Source organism: Osmerus eperlanus, chromosome 6, assembly GCF_963692335.1.
Source record: "Osmerus eperlanus chromosome 6, fOsmEpe2.1, whole genome shotgun sequence".
In the NCBI taxonomy this organism is placed as follows: Eukaryota; Metazoa; Chordata; class Actinopteri; order Osmeriformes; family Osmeridae; genus Osmerus; species Osmerus eperlanus.
In genome coordinates, this window is record NC_085023.1 from 11197783 (window position 1) to 11216741 (window position 18959).

At 48.1% G+C, this 18959-nt stretch overlaps 1 protein-coding gene across 1 annotated transcript in view; it reads right to left on the minus strand.

Annotated features, from left to right (window-relative positions):
* Positions 1-18959, minus strand: part of ehbp1 (EH domain binding protein 1) — a 108389-nt gene that overhangs the window by 10490 nt on the left and 78940 nt on the right. Inside the window, 3 exon segments of the mRNA XM_062464501.1 lie at positions 14625-14748; positions 17176-17276; positions 17758-17985. Coding sequence (XP_062320485.1) covers positions 14625-14748; positions 17176-17276; positions 17758-17985 — 453 coding nt within the window.

Genomic DNA, 18959 nt, shown 5'->3' on the forward strand with positions numbered 1-18959 from the left:
GAAGGGGAGAAAGGCAGGTGTGGAGTAAGATAGGGAGGAGCAAGTGGAAGGAGCTGGAATGGTCTAGAGGGGCAGAGGAAGGTGGATGGAGGGAGGGGGGGGGGGGTAGGGCAGAGAACTGCTGCTTGTTTACCTCTTTGTCAAGCTCAACTCTGACCTCAGGACACCTCAGGTGTCTGCTTTGTCCTCTACCAGCCACACACACACACGGTAACAAAGGTGTCCCTTCAAACATCCTGAATTGTCTAGTTGTTCTGTAAGCACATTGGGACGTTGCTCCCACATAATATACGGTGTGGGACACGATGCGTTATGGCTCAGCCCCTCTCTTATACCTCCAGACCAGGGGCTTTTCTTACACTGTCCAAGAAAAAAAAGGGATGAAAAGGCTTTATGAAACGACTCCCCACTAGCTTCCCGTACCAAAATGGTCGTGCACACATACGTCAAGATACAATCAAAGGCCGGACACACGTTCACACAGAAACAAACAAGATACTCGCGATACATCCTAGCACTTGATCAGATTTCCGTTCGTCCTCACACACACACAACAAAGAACAAGGTGCATCACGAGGCTCGTGGCCAAGTGGAGAATGTGTGTGTGGGTGAGCAAGCTAGCTTCTATAGCCAAATAAGATTAAGATAGCCATCTTGGCCCGTGTTCCATTCAGACCAGATAGGAATAATGAAAACCCCCTGTGGTGCTAAACCTGCAGCTTGTCCTGGTGGCCCACACTGATTATCACCTGACAGCTACACCCAGTGACACACACACACACACACACACACACTGACTTGAACCATGCAAATAAAATAAAAAATGTGGACTGGTGCAGACTTCAGCCTTTAAGTAAATCTGTGAATTGTTAAGTGAACTGTTTACATTGTTGGAAGCCAAACCTAGTTCCTCTGTTTTCAATCAAATGTCTGCATGTTATGATTTGATCCAACCTCACCAGTAATAATTGGCTTGACTGGTCAGGCAAAAACCATTGTTTCTGTCAATAAAGGAAGACTGGACAAAGGGAAGTGAAGGGGAATAAAAGAGAACAAGAGAGAAAATAAATATAATATAGCCTGTGATCACAGCACGCTCTTCTCATTTCTTTTCCGTCCATTTTTCTGTTTAATCCAATAAGAAATAATCCAATTTGTCTATCAGACTTTTAAAAAGGGAACAGGGTGTGTGTGTGTGTGTGGGAGGGGGGGTGCAGCACACAGAAACTTCTGCTCTTCGTCTGAGTCCCATTTTGAACGCTCCACAGTGTTTGATTGTGGTACGAGCCCCGTGTTCTGCTCTACGCTCTCCCTTCTGCTGCTACTGTGGGTGTCCAGCAGGGACCACAAGGAGGGAGACAAACACAAAAGCAATAAAGAATGGGGGGGGGGGAAGCACAAGATGAACATTGTTTCCCGTGATGAAGTAAGAGCTCATTAAGAAGCCGTCGCCGTGGCGATCTGAATATGCATGAAGGGGGTGGGTTGGGGGGGCTGAAGTAATCTGATGGGTTTGCAGTGGTGGTGACCGGAGGGGGTGCGGGGATTGTGGGTAAGTAAGTAGCCTACTAAAGGCTTGATTTAATTACTGTGAGTGGCCGAGCAAGCTAAAGGAGCTAGTGCCTTGTTAGCGGACAACAGAGAGTGTGTGTGTGTGTGTGAGAGAGAATTAGAGAGTGTGTGTGTTTGTGTGTGAGAAAGAAAGAAAAAAGAACCCACTAGCAGGCTAGCTAGTTTAGCTTTGGTCTAGCCTTCTAGCGCTAATCTTCTGGATAAGGCAAAGCAGGCCTTTGTACCAGAGAAGAGGACTGTCACTGGTGGCATAACAGGTCAAACACATTCTCTCTTGTTCAAGCTAAACTGGTTAAATGCTAACTCAATTTCAGCCTCTCTTCAGCACTCTCTCTCTTTTATATTCCCAAGGGCTGGCTTTAAAGGACAGCTACACAGTTACCCAAATTAACCAAGCCCTCCAATCTCGATCAAATTATTGAAATGACAATTCGAATGTAAACCAAAAATCACCAATAGGATATTGCAACTCATATCCCAGTCACACACTTTCCATCTCCATTTTCCATCCCCCCCACTCGTCCTCTCCACATCGCTCCCGGAGCAGCGTGGAGGGTTTTAGGGAGGGTGTAAGGCCTTTTCTCTTTCTTCAATGCTACAATGGTCTGGCGAATGGAGCAAATTCCTGCTTTATTGAACCTGGATATAATGTCTGTGAATGGAACACATTAAGCAATTCATTCTTGCCTCCCTCGGTAAAGGAAGAGAAGAAAAGTGGGGGGAGGGGGGGAAAGGGAGAGACGAAAAAAAGCCTCCCCTCGTACAGGTTTCAATGGCCGCCTTTTCCACTGGTGTCAATTGTCAACGAATGCTTGCTTTACGGCTTACAATGACGGCAGAGGGGAGGGAGGGGGTGGGGGTGGGAGATGGAGAGAGGAGGCGGAGGGAGGGAATTCATAATCATAAGTGGTGTTAAACGGCAGGGAGACAAACTCGGAGGGCGAGGAGAGGGGTCGGCAAAGTCGCTTTTAATGAGATGGGTACTTTGAGTCTGTACATACACCGTTATCACCCCAGCGCCTTTCATGTAATTGTCTGAATGTGTGTTCCCTGTGTGTGTGTGTGTGTGTGTGTCAGTGAGAAAGCTCGACACAGATGATGGGTTTGCCCCCCAAATATTTCTTCCCCTTGCTCTCTATCACTTCTCCCTCTCGGTACACACACCCCTGGACAAACACTGCCAACCCAGAAGCTAGCAGCCTGACAACCTCCAACCTCTCACTTCACCACAAAGTTCTGTGTGTGTGTGTGTTTGTGTGTGTGTGTGTGTGTGTGTGTAAGGAGTAAGGTTGGGAGATTCTTGTGCAAACAACCCTCAGTAATAGATTTCCTCTTAAGCTGAAATGTGTATTTCGGTAGTTCACCTTGCTGAACAGAGACTCTCATCAGAGCCTCTAATCCAGCTACTCCCTCCTTTTGTTTTTCTACCCTTCCATTTCCATACGGTTTATTTGGGAAACCATTCGCATGTAGAAAAAGTGGGTCAGACGACACCAGAAGTCATACCGCCAGTAAATTCATTTTGTCTTGCAGCATCAGACGAGCCGTGACAATCACACAGATACACTCCTCCACTCCCCTTCCTCTCTCCCTCGCTCCCCCACTCCATCAAATTGTGTTTTTCCTCCAAATCAATAAACATTATCAGAGAGTGGCAGACTATGGGCTGGTGGCAGCAGTCCCTCTCTCTCTTCAGGTTCACACTGTCCTGTCTATCTCAGCCCGGGTTAGAAGGCCAGACGTGTGTACATAAGACGCGCATGCACACACACACACACACACAAACACACGTTAGCGACATGAGCTTGCCTCGCTAGCACACACATACAAACAGGGAGAAAAACGAACAAGATACAGGTACACATTGATACCACGGCACCATTGGGCCGTATGCGCGTGCACACACATATATTAAAGCACGTCATAGCACAGTATCTGTATAAACCTAACCACAATATGAAACATGAACAGGTGAAAAAAAGCAGTACTGAACCTTTATTTCTACTCTACAAGTAATCATCATAAAAATATTGCCACAGTCACTGAATTGAACAAAATCCAGCGACATTCTAAATCTACAACCATAAAACATTTATTTACAGTATACTAATTTAAGTCCCTGAGAAACCTGGAAACCATTTGGAACAATGGTGTTAAAAAAATACAAAAATAATCTTTTGAAAGTAGAGAATAAACCTTTCTTATTAAAGTCACCATCAACATTGCTAAAGGTATTGCTTTACTTTCTTCCCCGGCACTTTAGGCTAGCTCAGGCTGTGTTGTACGTGGTGTGTGTCTGAATCAAGAGCATTTCGACAAGACCATAACACTTCAGGTAATTAATATAGCAAGAAGGGGCAGATGAGGGGATAGGGGGAGACAGTGTGTGTGTGCCAGTAGCAATTGAGTAGCTGACAGTAGCTCACCTGGTGTTACCCCCCTATAAGGTATATCATTAAGCCCGCTTTTTACTATACAAGCTCCTGAACAATGGCCTCGCCTGGTATTTCTCTACCTCCACTCGACTAAGACTCTCCAAGGCACTGTGTGTAAGAGCTGAGAGGAGGAGAAGAGAGGAGAGGGGAAGCTATCTGGGGCCTAATAATCTCATGACAAAAGCCAAAAGACATCATCCTATTAACGGAGGAGTGATCTCCACACTCCCTAATGCGAGGTACTTCTACCACAGGGGGGCTTTTTTGATTATTAGAGGGGAAGAGTGGGTGCAATTATGGAGGGGTGTGTGTGTGTGGAGGGTCCAGGGGCAGGACGGAGAGAAAGAGAAGGAGACAGAGTGAGATAGATAGATAGAGACCACATGCTAAGTGCAGGCTGCATACCGCTCCCTTTCATTCGGGGGTCTTTCTCTGTAGAACGAGACCCCCTTGTTGCTTGAGGGACCTTTACAGGGAGCGAGTGTGTATGCGTGTCTGGGTGCGTGTGTGTAAAGAAGAAGGGGCAGTTATATAAGAGGTGTCAGCATCATGCACATGTACCAAGCACATGCATCAAGGAGAGAGAGACAAGTAGAAAGAGAGAAACAGAAGAGAGAAACAGATGGCGGGAGAAGGGACAGGACAGAAAGAGAGAGAGACAGAAATAGACAGACAAAGACAGACAAACAGAAAGAGAGAAAGACAGAGACAAACAGAAAGAGAGACAGACAGACAGACAGAGACAAAGAGACAGACAGAGACAGACAAACAGACAGAGACAGACAGAGACAGAGAGACAGACAAACAGACAGACAGCGTAGGTGCCCGCGTGGCTCCTACTCTATGAGCCTCAGGTTTCACTCGTGGGACGAAAAAAACCCTGCCGTGTCAAAGAGGAGTGACGTCGCGAAGTGTCGCGCCAACGTCAAATACGAGACACGCTCATCGCTCTGATCAGCTCAACGTAGTCAACGATATCCTGTTGAATATGACACACTAAATACACACCTTGAGGACCTGGGCCTAGCCCACGGTGTCACTTTCACTCCCTCTCTCTGTTGTAGCCTCATCCTCTCCCCACCTCTCTCTCTCTTTCTCTATTGAATTCCCCCTTCTCCCAAGCTGGAAGCAAAATGGGCTGTGGAGAGGTTGGGTAAAGGTCTAGTGGTGTGTATGTGTGCCTGTGTGTGCGTGAGTTAGTGTGTGTGTGTGTGGGGGGGGGGGTTTATCAGTGTGATCCCGGCGATTGGCCCCTGCTATCTGGGGATGATTACCCCGCAGAATGTCAACAGCTCAGCTCATCCCTGGAGCTGGAGGGAGCAACTATGGCCGGTTATAATCTGCTGGCCCTTGCGACACCCTCCAATCAGGGCAGGGATTCCACACACACTGTCAGTTGTGTTCCACAGGCCCTGATGTGGCTCACATACAAACCTGCCTGCTGCCTGGTTAGTTCGTGCTTTAAATATGTGATGAACATTTAACAACACAATCAATTCATTCTTCTGATACAAGCCTCCCTTTCTCTTCCTCTCCATCCGTCTATCGTTCCACTCAAGTCATTTTGGTGACCCTGGTTTGTAGGTTATCAACCTTCAAAGGGAGACCTTTATCAACCACTAAATCACTGCAAGGCCTCTTTTCTTTAATCAACTATGGAATATTGAAACATGTAAATGCAGTCCATCCTATTGTGCCCACCGACATACGAATGCACGCTCTCACACGCGCTGGTGGACTGTTGGTTATGGCTGTGTGATATGGACCAGATGTTACAGAAACGATCAACAATTGAGGGGACAATGGATGGGGGTGTGGAGATCGTCGGGTGGGGGGTGGGGAGGTCGGAATAAATTAATGGCCGATTCTTAGGGCCTGCTTTGATGGAATTAAGAGCACTCCTTTTCTCAATGTGCCATGTGAACGGCTGTGGCGTTAAACACTCTCCTCCCTCTCTTTCTCCCCCTCTCCCCCCACTCTCTTTTTCCTCCCTCTCCTGCAGTTGCCCCTCTCTCCCTTCTTCTCTTTGACAAGGAGGGCCACCCAGCAGAAAGCAACTGATGCAAAACGCCAGAGTAATCCCCTCTCTCCCCCCCCCCCCCCCTCTCAATCTCTCTCTCCCTCCCTCTCTCCCTCACTCACCCCCCTCCCCCTTTCTCTCGCCATGCTTTAGTCTTTAACACAGCAGCCATTATCTCTGGGATTTAGCCAAGCCTTCATGTATTTGTTAGGGCCTTGGGTTAGTTGGTTCTTCACTGCTACTTCGTTTGCCTGAGTCACAGGAGCCCACCTAGGCCCCCTTGCTGGGCTCCTATTCCAATGTAAATAGATTTGTATAGAGGGGGGCTACAATGCCATCTAGCTGGGGTCTGGCGAGCACCAGCCTTAAGGGATATGGTGCTCAAACACAAGCTCCAGAGGACAGAAAAAATGTGTGTGTGTGAGAGAGAGGGGGTGGTTTTGGTGAGTAAAGCCAGGTAGGAGGTTTCTCCCTGAGTGTATGTTCACACACACACACAAGTTGTTCAACATCCGGGTTCTTGAGGAGGAGTGGAGGGAGGGGTGGAGGGAGGAGTGGAGTGACTTTTGATTGTGAACAGAAAGACAAAGCCAGGCTCCCTGCAGAGGGCACCTCACCAGACAGCTTGCATGCAACATCTGGCCACTCCACAGTTGTGTCAGCTCTCAAGTGATCTGTCGGGGACTAGCATTTGGGTGAAGGAACATACAAGATGAGAGACAGGCCCGCTAAGGGATTATACAACAACAACAACAAAGGGTGAGGGTAGGAGAGAGGGGAAGGAGAGGAAGCTTATAGAAATACACATAGGGAAAATAACACCCTTATAGAGAAAGAGTGACAGAGAGAGGAAGAGAGAGAAACAGACAAGCGTGATAACCCCCAGAGGAGCTGCCCCCTGGTCTGCTGACAGACAGCCCGGGCCTGCTTTGCATAATTGGGCCCGCCCCCTCCATTAGCGAAGGGGAGGCATGCTCACCCCCCCCCCGGGGACATGGGGATGTTAGAACAAATTTGAGAGGTGTCATATTGCACGCCTTTCCACGGGAGGCCGGAGCGGTTAATGTTGAATTTGCTTAATGAATTAATCGGCGACTCAAGTAATGGCTGTGCGTGTGCTAACACCGTTAGTCATCCTCCCTTACAGCTTGATTGTGGATTCTGGGGTTTCCTTCCACTCCCTCCCTCCCCCCCCCCCCTCTCTCTATCCATCTCCTTTATTCAAGGTTTGCTTAAGGACAGCCAAAAATATCCTCCCCTTGTTATAATCAGCCTCAATACTACTGTATCGCTCAAGAACTGAAATAGCGTATTATCCCTAAACCCCCCCCCCCACATACTCAGGCATGGAGAGTCAATATACACATGTTAACTGTCCCCCTAAACTGCTATTCAAATGGGAATGTATTGGGAAAGACAGCTGTTGGAATCTGTAGCCCGGAGTGGTCATTACAATGGGAAATGGAATGGAAGGAGGGAATGACAAGAGTGGCATAGTGGGCAGGCGTGTTAGCAACTGAATGGTGTCATTACCGACCCAGCCCCGGTCATTAACCTGCATTGTCGAGTGCCTCTGCGTCAGTTACCATGAGAAAGGCCCTATTAATTGACTGGCATAGCGGAAATTCAATTATGTCGTTGGGATGCAATTTGTTAACCAAATAATGATCAATTATGCAAAAGACTGCACCCCCACTCCACCATAAACCACAGGCATATAGTAGGATCCACCAAAAAATTCCAATTAATTTCCCTAAATACGCAAACAAAATAAAGTTTACATTAGAACACAAACTCGAAGCATACATAAAAACGGATTAAAATGTCTCAGAGCTTAAATTCAAAACCAAAACGCAGAGATAATTTCAAATCAAAGGAAATATTTTGCATTGGAAAATAAACAGGACTAAGCTCCAACACACACAAAAAAACTAGAAACAAAACAAAAACTAAAAAGCTACTCTCTGTCTCTGTGCCATAATGTTTTTGGGGCTGTGTGAATGGATGTGCTCTTGCACTGTGTGTGTGTGTGTGTGTATGTGTGAGCGTGTGTGTGGATTTGCTTGGCACCTCTTTTTTTTGGAGGGGGGAGGGACTTCTGCTGGGGTCGCAGTTGGAGTGGCGGCTGATAAAAGCAATGGCGGGACGGTGCAATAAAGAGGAGATTATCATAAGCACCAGCCTCCACCCCCACCTCCCACCAAATGTTAATCGGCCCTATCACTGGCGGCCCGTGAGGCAGCCCCCATCACACCCGGCAACTTTAGCTCGCGACCAAAAATTATTCGAAGAGCCAAAGCAGCCAAACCGCAAACAAGAAGGACACGAAGGGGGGATAGAGGATACAGAGGAAAAGAGAAAGGAAAGAGGAGGGAGGGAGGGGAGGAGGGAGGGAAGGCTGGACGCCAATTATTTCTTATGCAGGTTTTAATGATCAAAATCTAAATAACAAGTCTTCGGATGGCAGTGGGCAGTTAGTTACTGTCCCCGCCCCCCTCCCCCCGGGCTCACCCCTCAACCCCAGCGCTGCCTTCCCATCCTCTCCATCCCGACCTCCCTCCCGTCGACTTCATCCACCCCAGCTCGTTTTATCTGAGGATTCGCAGACAATGCCTAGAGGATCCCCGCTCCCTAATCTTCCTAAAAATCCCCCTTTCATCCTGACTGTTAAAGAATGTTTGAAAGAGTTGACACAGAGCTGGGAAGAACGGAGGAAAAAAAGGAAAGAAAAAAATGCACATCTGGGAATGGAAGGATGGGGTGGGGAGGTAAGGGGTTAAAGTGAAAGAGTCGGAGTGGACCGGGGGGGGGGGGGGGGGGGGTGTTTGTGAAGAAGAGTCCCCTTGCAAGTTAACTAATTAAATAGTTTTGCTGCTCAAACATTCAAATGGCCGGGAAGATTAAGTGAGGGAGGGCGGGTCTAATCTGTTTCCTAACTCAATGAAACCCTGCGGCCACTGACACACACAAAAAAACAAGCCAAAACAACCATTGTTTGTAGCACTTACAAACAAGAGGAAAATGGAAATGCGTTCACATTGCTAACCGCACACACAGGTTTTATTTAACCATTTTTTGTTGTTGAGAAAACGGCAACTTTACTATTACGTATTAAGGGGTCAATTAGCCTGTACTCTTAACGAGGAAATGTAAGCAGGTTGCAGATGATATCAACTCGGGAATCCTTTTCAATCCTGCTTCACGCACTAAAGGCAAACTGTTGAGGAAGTTGCTTTTCTTCCTTTCACAAGAGCAAAGCACAAGAGGAAACAGACATTCCGTATAAATACAATTTGAGAGAGAATATTGGAGAAAAAGGAACTGGCGACGACACTATGACAAATAATTGATTGAGAGCGCTAATTTCCGACGACACCAGAGCCCTCTCTTTCTCCTCTCAGAACTGGGGAGGGTATTATGGTCCCAGCACTTTTTCTCCTCTTAGTGCTGAAAGATTATACTGGTTATCCCATTAAAGTTGGTAAAATGCCATTCTTGTGTCTTTAAGCTCTCACACAGGAGGTCAACACGAGGCTGCCTGTGCTTACAAGGCAGGCGCGGATGTAATCGGCCCAAAGTTACAATAATTAATGTTAAGCTTCTTTAGCAATGCGTCTCTGAAAGAACGGGTCCTGATAATATACTTAAAGCTGTGCCGGCTGTTTGTGTTGCCACAACGAGACGGGAAGTGTGTGTGCGTGGCATGTGAGAAGAGAAATGCATCCTCCCCCATGCCACTCACGTCGCTGAGCTTAAATCTTTAGTCAAACTAGTGGCTGACGCCACCACAACACTGGCTTTTACCGACGGGCGCGCAAGCACTGGAGAGGTACACACTTCTTCCTTAAAGCTGCAGAAATATGAACTCGCACGCGCGCACACAACAAACGTCACCACGAGAGCCGGAGAAAGATACGGCCTAATATCAAACCCCGGAATATTTACACTTACAGCAGCACCATATTTACATAACCAGCCATACACGCTGTGTCAAAATACACATATCTTTTTCACAGCTACTATACAGCTGAAAGATGCGCCCACATCCGGCAAGGCTCCAGGGCGACAGGTGGACGAGGTGTCGACACAGCACCCAGAACACAGGAGCAGCTGGGAGGGCCGACTCAAACGGCAGCATTCAGATGTGAAGGCATGTGCGCCTCTCTCCTCGCATACAGGACTGAAGGAGAGGATATAGGGGCTGGCTGTCTGTAAACTTGCATTAAGCCCTCACTGTATCCTTCTGGAAAGATTCTCCCGCTCCCCGACGCCCAGACACAAAAAGGGATTAGGGGCTGGTTGCAATGGTGTCAATCTTATCGGCCTCAAGAGCAATTTTTAAACGTATGTTAATCTCGGGGTCTAAAACTCATTCTTCTCTCTTCTCCGTGTGTTGTTTATCTCTTATCACATGCTCAGTAGGTGAGGGGCTGGCTCGCCGGCACGGCTAAATGCCATTATTTGGATAATTGCGTCCATTGTTACGCGTTATATATTCATTTCGAAATTGTATGTGTGTGTAAATAGGCGCTGGGGCCAGGTAGGGGGTTGCGGGGTGTATTCAAAAAGGGGCCAGAGGATTCCGACATGCAAAGAATACATTTGAATGCTTTCCAGTATCTGAGGCTGGAATTTCAATAAAAGAGTTAGATATTTACAGGGCTTTCTTTCTGCACAATAGCCATTCAAGACATGACACCTACACAGTCAAAAGTATATCAGTGGTTCTATTGAGTGGTACTGTAACTCATAAAGACATTAAATGACAGAACCTTGTTGTTATGCTTACATAACCTGCTATGCAAACATAGAAACCATGTAAAACACACAAATGCAGGATGTGACAGCAATACTATTTAAGATAAATGAATTAAAGTGTTATAATTAGAGTAACTAACATAAACGAAGAATATTATATAATTTCAATAAAACCCATATAAATACTTTTACATAATTTCAACATCTATTAACAGCACCCCTCCTCTCCTTCCTATGTTACCGTCATAAGGTTAGGTGAACGCTGTCCCGGCGTTGCAGCTGTGAAGGACACTGCTTCCCCCGGCGCAGAAATAACAAGTTCATTAGGCAAAGGGCCGCCCCCAGGAATTCAAATTCCCCCCCCCGACCCCAGCTGGCTGCTGATTGGCTGGCCGGGGCGGCACTGCGGGCCTCATTAGAGCCCAGCAGTAATTAAGAGTTGTTAGAAAGTGAATTCTCCAACCGCAGATTAGAAAATTAAACTATTTACTGATTACATATTAATAGAAGACAACAATGGCGCTTGCCATAAGCTTGGAAGGCAACCAAGGAATAAATCTGTGTACTTAATTACCATAAACAATGGGGGCATAGAAATGGAGTTTTATGCACACTCCCTCCTGTAATGTGTCTGATATCAGAAGACACTTGACAATTCTTGTTCAATTATCTCTATTATTTAATGTGCTGTGAACTGCCTCTGAGTAAATAAATTAACCACCCCAATTACTTTGAATTCATCTGGGGAGCCCCCGACGTAATAGAAAACGCTGCAAATATTCTGCATTGTGCCTTAACTGGGGAACGGGAGGGGGGGGGGGAGGAAGGAGAGAGAGGAAGGGGAGAAAGAGAGAGATACCGAAATGAAAGACTGAAATGGCATGGCAGGGAGAAAGAGAGGGGGGGAAATGATAAGACAGAGCGATGGGAGAGATAGAAAAAAAAAGAGAGAGAGGGAACAAGAGAAGAGGAAGAGAAGAGGAAGAGAGGGGGGGGCACAGCAAACCTGAACCAGAATTCTGCTGAAGCAGAGAGCAGAAATCACGGGTCAGCCTCATGTCTCCTCAGACATCGTCATCAGACCTAACAGCTGTCCGGGCCATGCACAGCAAAGACACACACCACACCACACCAGGCAGAGTCACACTTCTGAACTTTACCATGGCAAGACCCAGACGGACCGGTAGTCTGCACCTGGGCAATGTTTCCATCTGTACTTCAGTGAAAGGGAATACAGTTTAAGAAAGAAAAAAAAAATCAGCAAAACACAACTTACCCATGTAATTACTTCTATATTACAAGTATTAATTATTTAACCTGGATGTGATCACTACATTGCATGTTTGTACATATGTACTGCATGTATGTACTGTATTTATGTTCCACCATCAAGGTTTAACATGAATGACAAATGAATTACTTTCTAAAGTCCCTTTAGTCAATGGCGGTGATGTCATGTCTAGAAACCCCATTCTTTCTAGATCCTAGCCTCAGTCAGTAAACACAGACCATGCCCTCCGTGTTGCTCTTCAGCCACTAGCAGTGGAGTACCTGGTGTTCCTGAACGACAGGCTAGTCCTGTTCCCCAGTGGGCCGAGACTCCTGCACTCGGCTGCTGACGGGCCCCGCCCCCGCGCTGGGGTAACACACCGCAGCCTGCAAGCTGCACGTCTTGCGGAGCCCCCAGATTGGGCCTTTTCCTGCATGTCCTCCCCCACTCTCTCTCTACATCTCCTGGCCCTCTACACTGTCACTATTGCAATAAAACAGGAATGCAGAAAACATAAAGGTTCCGATGTGCTAAAAACTCAATTGGCACTAAATATAATGGTAGCATAAGTACAGGTTTGACTGGTTGTATATCACGAAAGCTTTCATGTAACAGTGACCTCATTCCAAATTTAGCCCTTGGGCACATCATAAATTGCATTCCTTTTACTTGACTACAGTACTACATCTGTGCTTACCTAGTGCATACTTGTTGCAGACAGTATGAATGAACTAAGGTGGTCAGAGCAGTGCTGGCTTGCATACTGCGAAATGCCACCCGATGCAGTATGAGAGCATACTCCAACATGTGTACTAAGTATTGAAGACAGAGTGAATACTAATAGGATGGTAGCATGCCATCTGAGAGGCAGGGGCTGAGCTGCCAATCCCAGTGGGGAACGGACATGTGCACTGTTGGCAGTTAGCAATTCTAAGGCTTTTATTAGCCTCAGCAGCCGTTAGCATCCTTTCGGACCGGGCTCGGAGCAGGTAAAGCAGGGACTCAGAAGGGTTCCTGCAACCCAGACCGACCCGTATCACGCGGAGGGGTCAAGAGCGTGGAGAAGGAACATCAAGTCCCTCGTAAGCCGAGGAGTTTGGGGGAGAGAGGGAGAGGGAGCAGGGAGGGGGGGGGAGCGCGGCATAAAAGCAGCGGCAGTGTTCACTCCCGCGCCGCGTTTCCACCATTTCATTTGTGACTGATTGTACAAGGTGGTTTGGACGCGTCCGGGGGAATGTCTCTCCCTGATACACCATGGCTATTCTGTCCTCACTTGTCTGTTGCTTCTTCTTTCTACAGAATCTCATTTTTCGGGGGGGGGGGGGGGGGGGGGGGGGGTTGTGTGTGTGTGTAGATATATATATATATATATATATATCTTTTGGCTGAAGGTGTTTGGAAGTAAATAACCTGGCTCCTCGCTGGGTAGAGCGGGCTTTATCAGTGGAAAAAAGCCCTTCAGATTGACACAATGGCATATGGGCTTCGACAGGGGTAGAGGGCATGGAGGGAAGGAGGCGAAAGGAGGAAAGCAAACACAACAAATGGAGAGATAGTCTTGATATCGGCCCAAATGGGATGGGGGGAGGAGGCGAGTAAATCCCACCGTACCAGTTTCCCTCTCCCGCCCGCCCGCCCTCCTCCCATCTCTCCATCTCTTCCCCACCTCACTCCCTCCCCATTTGAGAAACTGACTCTTGGACGGGGGGGGAATTATTGTTTAGTATCATTGACAAGATGCGTTTCTCAAATGTCAGTTACAGACTCAATAGTGTCGTCCCCACCCCCCCTTTTGGCTGTGCACACCGTCATGTTTTTTTTGTTGTTGTTTTTTTTACAAAGCTTTGCTCACCCCACCCACCAAATCTAGCGAAACCACACAATCTTGTGCCGTACACTGCCAAATATTTTTTTTTTTGTGTTGTGTGTTGTGAGCGTGAGTGTGTTGTAGACTATAAGCTGTGTCACGTAGCCATTCAATGTTATTTTACAATTCTGTACCCCCCCCCCCCCACTCTCACCCCCATAACTCAATACAACCCCCTCCACCCCCCCTTCTCTTATGCAGCGTATCAATGAAGGCCAGATATGTACTAGGGGAGGGCGAAGGGCTGGGGGGAGGAAGGGGGTGTATCCTTGCATGGTTGAGCGCACTGTTCAATAGTGTTGAGGCTGGCAAGGCTGAGGCTGTGGGCCCCTGCTATCAGACCCGGTTATCGTTTCCCCATGAAGGCTCCCTTATCACCCGGGCCCAGAGAGGTCTCCCTTCTTCTTCTTCCATCCAGACTCCATCCCCCCCCTTCTCCCTCATCCCTCCATCACACACACACACACCCCTCCACCACCCCCTCTTTTCATATCCACCATGCGGCAAAACTCAACTGAGTGTGTGTGTGTGTGCGCGCGCTTGAAGGGGGGGAGGGGGGGAGCTTCAAAGATGCTCACACACATCCCGACACCAAAAAACTCTAGAAGAGTTTGAGCGCGGTGTGCGTACACGCGTGTGTGTGCGCGTGTATGAACGCTCAATTTGCCAAAACAGTTTTCCAGTGTAATTGGGCTTGGGTACCTGTGTCCATGAGATAGCGCAGCCTCTTCTCCACGCGAGCCGCGCGCGCGTCTATGTGCCTCTGCTCGCTCTCCAGAGCAGCCAGCTCCCCGACCACATACTGACTGGTGTCTTTGAACGCCTTCTGTGAGAGAGCAAGGGTGGAGAGGGAAGAGAAAGGGAGGGGGGGGACAAACACGAGGGAGGGAGGTGAGGGAGAGAGGGAAGGGAGGTGAGGGAGGGAAAAAGATGAGAAGGAAACAGCAGAAAAGAGAGAGGGTGGGAGAGAGCAGATAAGAGGAAAGGAAAGACAGGGTAAAGGGAAAGGGAGAGACGAGGGGGGAAGGGAGCGAGGACTGAGATGGGCGGACGGAGAGATGAGAAGGGAGACGGAGAAAGGAAGTAGGAGAGAGAAGGGAGGAGGAGATAATGGTGAGAGTTCATCGGTGGGGTTGGTGATACAGAACACGTTCAGATGCGTTCTTCTCTAACAGCTACGGAGGAACAAAGCGCTGTTCACAGAGGGAGTTGAGCAGAGGGAGGGTTGAGGCCTGACAGCAGCCCTTGATGCTGCTGCTGTCTAGATGGTTCAGCTTTGTCTGGCATCGTTGTACACAGGCCTACAAACAACGCCGGTTAGTGATAGGCAGCAGCAAAAACTTGGATGGAAGTTGTCGTCTAGGCGAAGTCGTCTTGGCCCAAATCATGTGACCTGCGTCTCTTATTCGGATGCTGTACTGGGTGCTGGAAAACCTGGGTGCTGGTAAACCTGCTGCGTTTCCCACAGGAGTGTGAGAATGTGCTGGATGAACATTGGACCCTGAAGGAAGGTCCAAGGAAAACCTTTTACATTGTGATGCTCCAATGCATCAATTTGGTGCACTCTGAGAGCCAACTTAAGAGGCTAGATCTATGGAGAACTTAGTGCACTTGTAGGCAATGTTGTGCTTTAGTAAACAATTGAATCATAAACACATTGGTTATATAGATAAATATATATTAAAAAAGTAACACCCACAAAGCATAGTTAACGACAGAGTTGAACGCAGTTCATAATGATCATAAAACTAAATCGACTAGATTAGAGGAGATCCATCAAAGAAATGGCAAAAATGTGTTCCGTGTTGAACGTTATGTCTCAGAAAGAAAATATGTTACATAATGAGGCGTGAAATGTTTTGGCTTCATCATGAAACTATGGCACGACTCGAGGTTTGGGCTGCCACAGCCTAGGGAACCATATGTAAACACTGGGAGTGTAAAGGTAGGTAGTCCTACTGCATTCTGTTGTCTTAAACATTCTTTATGTCACACACACAAACCTAATTGGATGATGAGAGGTTATACTGTGTGTGTGTTTATGTGTGCCTGGGGAACGAGGCGAATGGGGTCACTATTCCCATCCTGCCCCGCCCAATTAGGGCTGAGCGTCCTCGGACCTCGTCTCAACCCTCCTCTTTCTAGTAAAACCACATTTCCATCAGCGCCAAGTCTCTCTGTCTCATCACCCCCACTCCCCCCCCCCCTCATCACACAGCCACCCACTCTCACAAGCAGGCCCTAAGCTCCACCCACTGGGACGTTAAGCTCCACCCACTGGGAGGTTTAAACACACTCGCCCGGGCACACACAGACGTTGATGGTTTCAGACCCTGTTTGACCTCCCCTTCACCGCTCTCGTCCTGTTTAGTATACTCCTGAAGAGGACGCCTCCTCCAAAAAGTGTGTGTAGGGGTTGATGTTTATTCATATGTGCCACTAAAGGATGGCCAGGAAATATCTACTGTAAATGTTTTTTCCTGCTGATGCACTCTATTTTCTTAATAGGAATGAAACTAGTAAGCGGAGAGAGAGAAACTTAACATTTTTTCGATTCCACACAGGACAGCACTTTTTCCTCCTGCGCTCTCTTCAAATGAGTGTGTGTGTGTGTGTCTGTCAGGGGGCTGATTCCCAGAACCCACCCCTCCTCCCCCCCAACACACACACACACACTAACCCCTTCTTGTGCGCCCGCGCCTCTATCACCATATTTTTTTCCCTGGCAAATCAATTTTACACATGATCAGCCCACTCCCCTTGCTGCGCTCGGCCCGGCCGTAATTAAGAGCTGGGAAATTACCATATATATTATATTAATGCAAACATCATTCAGCAGGTAATTCTTGGCTGATCGGGATAATGGAAAGGTTCAACACCCATTAACCCTGGGGCCCAGGCACTGGGGGGTGGGTGAAGGTGGGGGGGCAGAAAGAGATTTGCCCATAGTCTCCCGTGACACACACACACGCTGACTCTACACACTCCATTTCAAACAAACTGACTTTTAAAACACACGTCTACGCACGCTCTCTTCAAAAGCGAGGGGCCTGCGATTATCTGCTACTGTAATAATTACAATCTCACAGCCTCATGCCCCCCCCCCCCCCAAACCACCCCCCTTGTTAGATCAATACAGGAAATCTCTTTGTGAAGGGGAAGGAGGAAGTGGACCCTGATAGACATATCTAAGGGAAGGGAGGGAGGGACGGAGGGACAGAAGTCGAGTCCAATTAAGAATGCATGACAGTACTTCATCTTCCGTTGGCCGGCGCACGTCCACATCCATCAGGCCGCCTCTGTCCTCTGCTGCTCTCCTCAGATCCTCGGGCACCGACCTCTGCCTCTTCACCTCTGGAAGACAGGAGGTGGGAGAGTGTGAGGGGTGCGGGATGAACCAGTTAGAGGTGCAAATACATAATGACAAGTGTGAAGGGGAGTCAGGTGGCTGAGCGGTGAGGGAGTCGGACTAGTAATCCGAAGGTTGCCAGTTCGATTCCCGGTCATGCCAACTGACGTTGTGTCCTTGGGCAAGGCACTTCACCCTACTTGCCTCTGGGAATGTCCCTGTACTTACTGTAAGTCGCTCTGGATAAGAGCGTCTGCTAAATGACTAAATGTAAATGTAAGGTGCATGTGGGATCGTGAGGGATCGTAAGGGAAAGGACTGCATCGTGTGCGCAGGGTTGTGTGACGATATGGTGTGTGTGTGTGAAAGGATTGAGTTTGAGGGTTTGCCTGACTGTATGGCGTGTGTGACTGTATGGTGTGGGTGCGGGGTGTGCTGGAGATGTTAACATGAATTCCCGCAAGTGAGAAGGTGTGTGTCTCTTACCTGGTCTGGTCTCTACATACTGACTGAAGGACTTGAGCTGGGTCTTCCTGACGGCGGAGTCCTTGTTGAACACCACAGGACTGCGCAGACGCTCCGAGGCCTTGCGTAACCTCTCCGCTCGCAGCTCCTCGGCGTTACTCTGTGGAACACACACGCACACGTATGAAGGCCTGGACGCACCTGATTTGACACGCAGCAAGGCCACTGGCACGCAGTAACACAAGGCCACTGGCACGCAGTAACACAAGGCCACTGGCACGCAGTAACACAAGGCCACTGGCACGCAGTAACACAAGGCCACTGGCACGCAGTAACACAAGCCTAGACCAGGAGCTGTGGCAAAGACCAGTAGATATGTTCTTCGAAATAGTTTGCATTAAACGTCCACACACACACACACGCACGCACACGCACGCACGCACACACACGCACACACTCGCACACGCACACACACACACACACTCGCTCATGAGTCGAGGAAAAAAAAAAACTGGGACTGAAAAGACAAAGAAAACGAGGCAATTAAGTTGACTTTCAACAAAACCCACAGCCAGAAAATATATTCTGATTATGCAAAACGCAAAGCACTATTGTTTTCAAAGTGAACATGTGTTAAAAAATAAATAAAAAAAGGATACACGCTTGCTACTCGCGCTATCGAGTCAAAAAGGGGCGCGCTGAAAGAGTCTATTACGAGGTAGGCCCCCCCCACCCACCCAATAAGCCGAGTGGAAACGCCGGCGTCTTGCTCTGCCTGCCGCTGCCGCCGGTAATAAGACGACGGAACGCGTAATAAAGTTGACAATTAGAGGAAGACGTTCCACTGCTGGAGACGCCGGGGGCATAGTTAAGCAGGGTGCAGAGGAGGGATAATAGAGAGGGCACACACACAGTTGAGTCTGCTTGTCCTCAAATTATAGATTTCAAAACAATGTCGGCAATTAGGCCTGAGTATGCCTGCTTTGACAGTGAGCCCCTACGATCATTTCTGCTGAAGCACTGCTTATAGAAAAACTGTTTTATTAGGGGCCCGGTGGCCAATTTAAATCTGTCGGGATGAGCGCGTGGAAGCTCTGGGGACACTGTTGTTTTCATTATATATTTTTTTCTGTTGTTCCCTATGTAGCCCATCAACACGCAAAGTTGTAATTTGATTCAAATTCGTGTGCCACGCATTGGGTGTTGTTTGTGAGGGAGAGAGG